The sequence below is a fragment of the Malus sylvestris genome, chromosome 5, assembly GCF_916048215.2.
Source record: "Malus sylvestris chromosome 5, drMalSylv7.2, whole genome shotgun sequence".
NCBI lineage: Eukaryota > Viridiplantae > Streptophyta > Magnoliopsida > Rosales > Rosaceae > Malus > Malus sylvestris.
In genome coordinates, this window is record NC_062264.1 from 29,650,486 (window position 1) to 29,658,210 (window position 7,725).

Sequence of the window (7,725 nt, forward strand, 5' to 3'; positions counted from 1 at the left end):
AATTCAGAAAGAAGTTTCAGATGCAGGTAACTGAACGTGACTATACTTGACTTACCTTTTACACTCAATTTATTGTTAATTAAACTATTAATATCTCTTTAAACTTAAATTTACTATCTTAACTACCCTGACAAACCCTGTTCAATACGTTAATTTATTTGTACACCCATTTAAAATAAAAAACCCAAACAGAGCATTTTATTTGTAATTAATGATAAGGTAAATTACATAGTAGCCTCTCATGTTTGAGATCTATTAGACTATTACAATATCATACAACATCTTTAAAACATTTCACTTTCATACCTCACGTACTATTTTATTTCAAAATAATACATCCGTTACATTTTTCATCCATTGATCCATTAAGTGATGACGTGGCTGCCACATTGGCAAAAAAATAATTTTTTATTTTTTTATTTAAAAAAAAAAACCTAAATCTTCAACAAAAAAACTTAGAAAACCCAGATCCCATCACCCCACCCCACTTCTGCCCCCACCCCCGGCCGCCGAAACCCCATCCATTTCATCATCTTCCCCATCGGTCGTCCCTCCCTACAACCCAAATCCAAAACCACTCCCACCCATCCTCCTCCGCACCCATCTTCCACCTCCTCCGCTCACCCATCTTCCCATCTCCCCCCCCCCCCCCACCCACCCGAGCCCAACCTGCAACCCAAAAAAAAAAAAAACTCATCTTCATCTTCCCAGACCCCCCTTCCCTGCAACCCACCCCTTTCTTCCCCCTCCCATCTTCCCCAAACACACTATGCACCCATCCTCCACCTCCTCCTCCGCACCCACTACCTGCAACCTAGAAAAGAAAAAAAAAAACCATCTCCCTTTCCCTACAACCCAGATCCCGTCTTCCCCAATGGGTGTGGATTTAAGGAGTGGGGTGTATAGAGAAGGGAAGATGGGTGGGTGCGGAGGGTAGGTGCAAGGGTAGGTGCGGAGGAGGACGTGGAGGATGGGTGCGGTGGGTTTGGGGAAGACGGGAGGGGGAAGAAAGGGGTGGATTGCAAGGAAGGGGGGTCGGGGAAGATGAAGATGGGTTTTTTTTTTTTCTTCTTCTTCTGGGTTGCAGGTTGGGTGGGGGAGGGGAGGAGGGAAGATGAAGTGGGGGTTGTGGGGAGGTGTGTTTCAGCTTTTGTTTTTGGTTTTTTTTTTATATATTTATTTAGAAGATTCAGGTTTTTTTTTTAATTAAAATTTATTTTTTTTGCCACGTAGCACAAATGTGGCAGCCACGTCAACGCTTAACGAATCAATTGATGGAAAATGTAACGGAGGTGTTATTTTGAAATAAAATAGTACGTGAGGATGAAAGTGAAATGTTTTAAAGATGTTGTATGGGGTTGTAATAAACTTCAAACCTAAGGGGCTTCTATGTAATTTACCCTTAATGATACTACTTCATATTAATGGAATGCATAATATTTGTTGCAGGTAATCATGTATATGATTGCATATCGCCTCATAGAAATATGTAAATCAGATTAATTATTGTGATGAGTTGTTAATTATCCTTAATTTAAAAAGGAAAAATTAGTATCATGTCCCTAGTTCTTACTGTTCATTGACTAAGACCTTATTAGTTCTTAAATTTTGATTTAAGTCCCTATCATTAATGTGATAATGAATTTAAATGTTTATTATATAATTTTTAATATAAAAATTAGTAATTAATTTAGGGTTTAATACTCACACCTCTATTAAACTTCTAATTAATTTTCAATTCAAACATTTCCAAAATAAAAAAAAATTAAATTAAATTAAGTTTGTACCTATTAGTTTTTTTATATATAAAAAGATTCTCAATTTTTTAATCTTAAATGTACCCATTCATATAAATTTTCAATTTTTTTAATCTTAAATGTACCCATTCTCAAATATATCAATTTGTTATATGTAAAATGTACCATTTTTTAATATAAAATCCATTCAAATTTTTTAATCCATGTTTAAACTTATATGGGTACATTCTTTTTCGTTAATTTGAGAATGTATTCATGTTTTGGTACAATAACTTTTTTTGTTAATTTTGGTTAATGTACCCATACATATATGTATATACACACACACACAATATAATAGAGAGTATAATTTATATTTTATTATTTTTAATCCCATAAATTATGGGTTTTATTTAAAATCTCATTAATATAAACAATTACAAATTTCAATTTTTAATTTTTAATTTAAAAATATAGTAACTTACATTATTACATTAATGTTAAGGATCTCAACAAAAAACTAAAAACTAACAAGGTTTCAATCAAAGAATATTGATAGTTAGGGACCGCATCCAAAGTGTCCCATTTAAAAAACCTATTGAAACACATAGCAGATGCCGAATAGTATGCAGATGTTAGCTGGAGAGCTGGAGATGATAAACATATAGAAGTGAAGGAAAGAACACTACACAACATAAAAATAATCGAGAAGTGAATAGGGAAGAGTAGAAATCACCGAATAACACACAAGAAGCTTTGATCTGCGGTGAGAAAACTTATTGTTCATTTGTAATGGATGCTGTTATTTTTGGTGTAAGAGAAAGAATCATAAACATAAGTATAAAAACCATATTGCTCATCAATTTTTTAATAAGATGATTTGTAATTTTGTACTGGTGCTATCATTTTTTTTAGGGTTTGATTATTTGGGGTAGGTTTATTGATAAATCTTATTTTTATTGTTAATTTTGTCTTCTACTAAATGGTGATTTTGCAATAGCGTAATAAAGACATTTCATATCTAGAGTTTAAATTAGATGTAGAAAAATGTTATATGAGTTCAAACAAAATTTTCCTGGTCATTTTTAATCATCAAGAATTTATGTGGTCAAATAAATTAACAGATTTTGTTTTATTTTCTACTTTTATGGCCATGGAGGGCAAAGCCCAATGTTTATGCCTAAGAAAGTAAACTAGCAATGTCAACTCATTCAATTGAGGGAGAAATCAAAGTTATTAAGGGCATCTCCAGTGAAAACACTTAAATTTGAGAGGTAAAAGCAACATTTACACCTCACTTTATATTTTCGAAAGATGTATATTTCAATTATACTCTAATGAGAAAGATGCAAATTTAAGATTTCATTTATTTTTCTCTTTAACTGGCAAGATCTCCAAAGTATGTAAATTTGCATTTTTATTTACTTTTTGGACAACAAAAAATAGATTGGAGATGCTGTAAATAAAGAATATACTTCCAATCCTAAAAACATAAACGGAATCCCAAACCGATCTCTTTCGTGATGAGATTTCGAAAACCAAAACCAAATAGAAAAATTCAATAATTCCAAAGAAAGAACTCAGTTTTTCGGTACAGTTTGGGACTATGCCTTCAGTTCCTCACTCTATCTCTCGATCGAATTCAGCTAACAATTACCACCCACCCAATTTATTTTTTTTTTTGGACAAGAATGAAGCTTCATTAATGAAAGAGAAATACAATTTGTATTAAGAAAGGCCTAAACCTAAACAAAACACAAAGTCCTACACAACAAAGCAAACATAAAAAAGAAACCAAGCCCAAAAAAAAAAGAGCTACAACCTCAGCCACAAAGGGAGACCCACACAAATTTAGGCCCGTAGACTACAAAAGAAGCAGTGAACAATAAAACCCTAATCTCCAAGCGCCAAAACTCAGCCACAACCGCTACTACCTCCGCGAAGGAAGATATCACACCAAACTAAAAAATGCACCCTAACCAAAAACTAGATCTGACAGTATTAAGCACAGTCAATCCACCAAGAGCTTAAGCCTCCATAGCCACACTTGCAAGAAAAGTCACCAAAAGTAATAGGAGGAGGGGGAGGGCGAAGGGGGTGTGTAAAACACCCTTGTTCCGACTTGAATCATTTCACACTTCTCCCAATTTTTCCGGTAAGCTGGATTGACAGTAAGTTATGAAGGTTGGGCCTTGAGTCAAGATAAAACCCAACACTCTGAGATCTAATTCCTGGTTAAGAGTTGGAAAGGATGAAGGGCAGGAAGAGGGAGGTAGGAGAAAAGGGTGTGATGGGGAGGGAGGAGATAGATGGTGGTGAGCAGCAGTTGGTTGAATAGCGGGTACAAAACTGAGATAAGAGCTCAGATAGATGAGACAAAGCTCATAAAAAAACATGGAAACAGAGAAGAAAAGGAAGAGAAGAAGGAAAAGCAGAATAAAGGAAGAGAGAAATGAGGACTGCCACTGACCCAAAAACCAAAGGCTAGGGCCGGCGGCTTAGAAGGGGATTCTTTTGGAGCTTTTTCAAAGAATGGGTTTTTCCCGCGACCAAACTTCCCGTTTTACCACCCATCCATTGCTTGCTAAATTTTGAAACCAATCCATTACTTCTTGCTGAATTCGAAACCGACCTATTTAGCTTAACAACATTTCAATTTTCAAACCATTCAATTGCAAGCACCAATTCACACAATAAACAAGCAAAAAACCTAAAATTTGCATCCCAAGAAGGTCTCTCTCTTTTGTAATTCCAATCCATTACTTCTTGCTGAATTCGAAACCGACCTATTTAGTTTCACAACATTTCAATTTTCAAACCATTCAATTGCAAGCACCAATTCACACAATAAATAAGCAAAAAACCTGAAATTTGCATCCCAACAATTACGACAGAGAAAGACCTTGGGATGCAAATTTCAGGTATTTTGCTTATTTATTGTGTGAATTGGTGCTTGCAATTGAATGGTTTGAAAATTATACAGGGGCAGAACCGTCACGATAATTTTTTTACACAACTTTGACACAGGTTTTTGTGAGACCCACTCCATAATGTATTTCAATTCGAATTGCCTATATTTTAAGTCTTCCCTCATCCTTACTAAAAATTAGACAAAAAAAAAACCATTAAAACATGCATATGTAGGAAAGAAAATAAACGAATACAATTCGACACAAAAACCCCAAACCCTTAATTTACCGGTTATACAGTTTTAGATTTGGCTTATTGTGGGTAGACATGATCTTTGAGGAAAACCCAAAAAGATCCAAATACATTACTAAGTAAATCCCACAAAGATTTGTGTCAAAAATTAAAAAAAAAATGGAAATTAAGTTCTCATCCTTCCTTTTGCTACTTCATTGATTAAAACCTTATTACTTTTCAATTTTTGATCAAGATCCTTGATATTAATAACATCATTAATTATTTCAATAATAAAATATTTTTTATTTCTAAACATATTCATTTAATATTTAAAATGTTACAATTAGTATATTTATATTTATGGCTAAATTTTTTATCATATATTTTTATTTTTAGTTTGTACCCATTTTTAATTTCCAACCCTTTTTTAATTTGTACCAATTTTCTTTTTAGTTTTAATTTGTACCCATATATTAATTTCTTTTTGTGCCCATATTTTATAAAGTTTTATTTGTATTTGTACCCATTTTATTTATTTATATGTACCCATTTTTAATTTTGCTAAATGTACCCATGCTAATTATATGTACCATTCATGTACTTTTGTTTTTAATTTTTAATCTTAAAATGTACTCATTCTTAAATATACCAATTTGTTATATGTAAAATGTACCATTTTTTTTATATAAAATTATTCAATTTTTTTCCTAATCCATTTTTAATCTTATATGGGTACATTCTTTTTTCTTTGATTTGAAAATGTATCCACGTTAAATTTAATCAAAGAAATTTACTAATTTTATTAAGCCTAATATCTTTTTTTTTTCTTTTTTTTTCTTTTTGTGATTTTGAAGAATGTACCCATGTTTTGATTCAATGATGTTTTGCTTAATTTTGATTAATGTACCATGTTTATATATATATATACACACACACAGACAATAGTATATTTATATTTTAATATTTTTAATCCCACAAATTATGGTTTTTTATTTAAAATCTCATTAATATAAACAACTATAAATTTCAATTTTTAATTTAAAAAATATAGTAACGTACATAGAAATAAATTATCACATTAATTTCAAAAACTTGGATCAAAAATTGAAAAACCAACAAGATTTCAGTCAAAAAATATTCATAGCTAAAGACCGCATCCAAAGTCTCCCTTAAAAAAAATTGTGTCATGAATTCATTGCACTATACCCAAATGGCTTGTTTGCTTCTTATTCTTGATGGGTGGCCCAGGAATCCCATTCCTGGCTTGTTTTACTGAGTTTTCTGGTCATTTGGCTTTCTGGGTTGCTCTGTGTGCAACTCAAATGAGTGTAAATCATAATTCCAACGGTCAAAAGTACATATAACCATAAATGGTTGCTTAAGAAGTTACCGAAAAGCCAATACGTAGCAATAATCTTGTCTTAAACACATAGTACTCATCTAGTTAACAACACCAAGGGTCCTAAACCAATTCATAGCTTATATGTCAATCTGTTGTCACTCATTCATAACAGGCTTATTCTCACTGGCCTTTGGTCGATGCTCCTTCGGCTTCTGCTCTTCCAACTTCCTGGAGTTCCCAACAAAATAAAACGATATGTTAGGACGTATCTAATGAAAACAAACCGATCGCACAGAACAGGAAAGGAAAAAAGAAACATGTAAAAAGGTGATGAGGCAGAGTGCACCAAATAGAAAAAGAACTATCAGAGCCTAATAGCGTATCAATTCTACATATTAAAGTTTCAAGGAGCACAGCAAGAACTGAAGGAACACGAAAAATAACTATATAGAAGGGGAGCCCTGTTACCGAAAGCTGTTATACCCTTCAGAAGCACTCATCGAGACATTAACACCCCTTTCCTTCTTATCAGATAATACACCTTTCCAAAAATTAACACCCCATATACACCATCTAAAATTGCATAATAAGTTTAAAGTATCCAAATGGGATAACTCAAGACAGCTTCAATTAAGTAAAATGAGTTCCACTACAACGGTTAACGAACAAGTTTGCATCAAATCTCATGGCATAGATGACACTTGACTCTCAACACGTAATGTTGGGAGACTATATAAGCGAAAAGAACAACAGAGAGCTGCACCTTAAAAACTAGCAACCGATCACACATTTAACATACATACTCTTTGTATACATAAAACCTTGCACTCGACAGATTATGATGTATACTTTATACACAAAACCCAAATGTGAAATTGAGTTTAGTAACGCCGATGCAAAAGCTAGACTAAACAAGACTGCTACGAAAAACCCATGAATCATCAACTCCCCATCCACAGATATAACACAAAAACAATCTTTTTGATAGAACACACAACTGACATACAAATTGGAGCAAAACCTCAGCTGGGAAAGATAAAAAGAAACACCCACATAAGAAAAAAAAATGCATGAAATTGAATAAAAAGTCTTATTCCTTGGGCTGATTGAAATCCCAAATTATCAACAACAAATTGTAATCTTTTCATCACTTTCATTTCAACAAAATAAGAATGCCAAAGTTTTCGTCACCAAAAATATATACGCAATACTCGAAACAAAATGCCCCAATTTTACAAGAAAGGAACAAGAAAGATAAACCCTAAAAGCATAAAAAGAGAGAGAGAGAGAGAGAGAGAGAGAGAGGGATTGAGGAAAAGGGAAGACCTTTTGTCGGAGGAGCCACCCTTCTGGCTGAGGAAGGATCGGAAGAGGGGGGAGTTGACGTCGTAGATCATTGTCGCGATTACTCTGCTTGGCTGATTACGCACTAACGATTGAGAAAACCCTAACCCTAATTTGTCTCTGAGTCGTTTGGCTTCTGCTATCTGCGGTTAGAATGCG

General features: G+C 33.4%; 1 protein-coding gene across 1 annotated transcript; it reads right to left on the reverse strand.

Moving 5' to 3' along the window:
* Window positions 1-6,174: 6,174 nt before the first annotated feature.
* On the reverse strand, window positions 6,175-7,725 carry LOC126620654 (wound-induced basic protein). The gene is made up of 2 exons (XM_050288870.1): window positions 7,549-7,725; window positions 6,175-6,450 (listed from the first exon to the last, which is right to left on the reverse strand). Exons 1-2 carry the CDS (start codon window positions 7,617-7,619, stop codon window positions 6,378-6,380), a joined length of 144 nt encoding a protein of 47 aa, XP_050144827.1. The 5' UTR covers window positions 7,620-7,725; the 3' UTR covers window positions 6,175-6,377.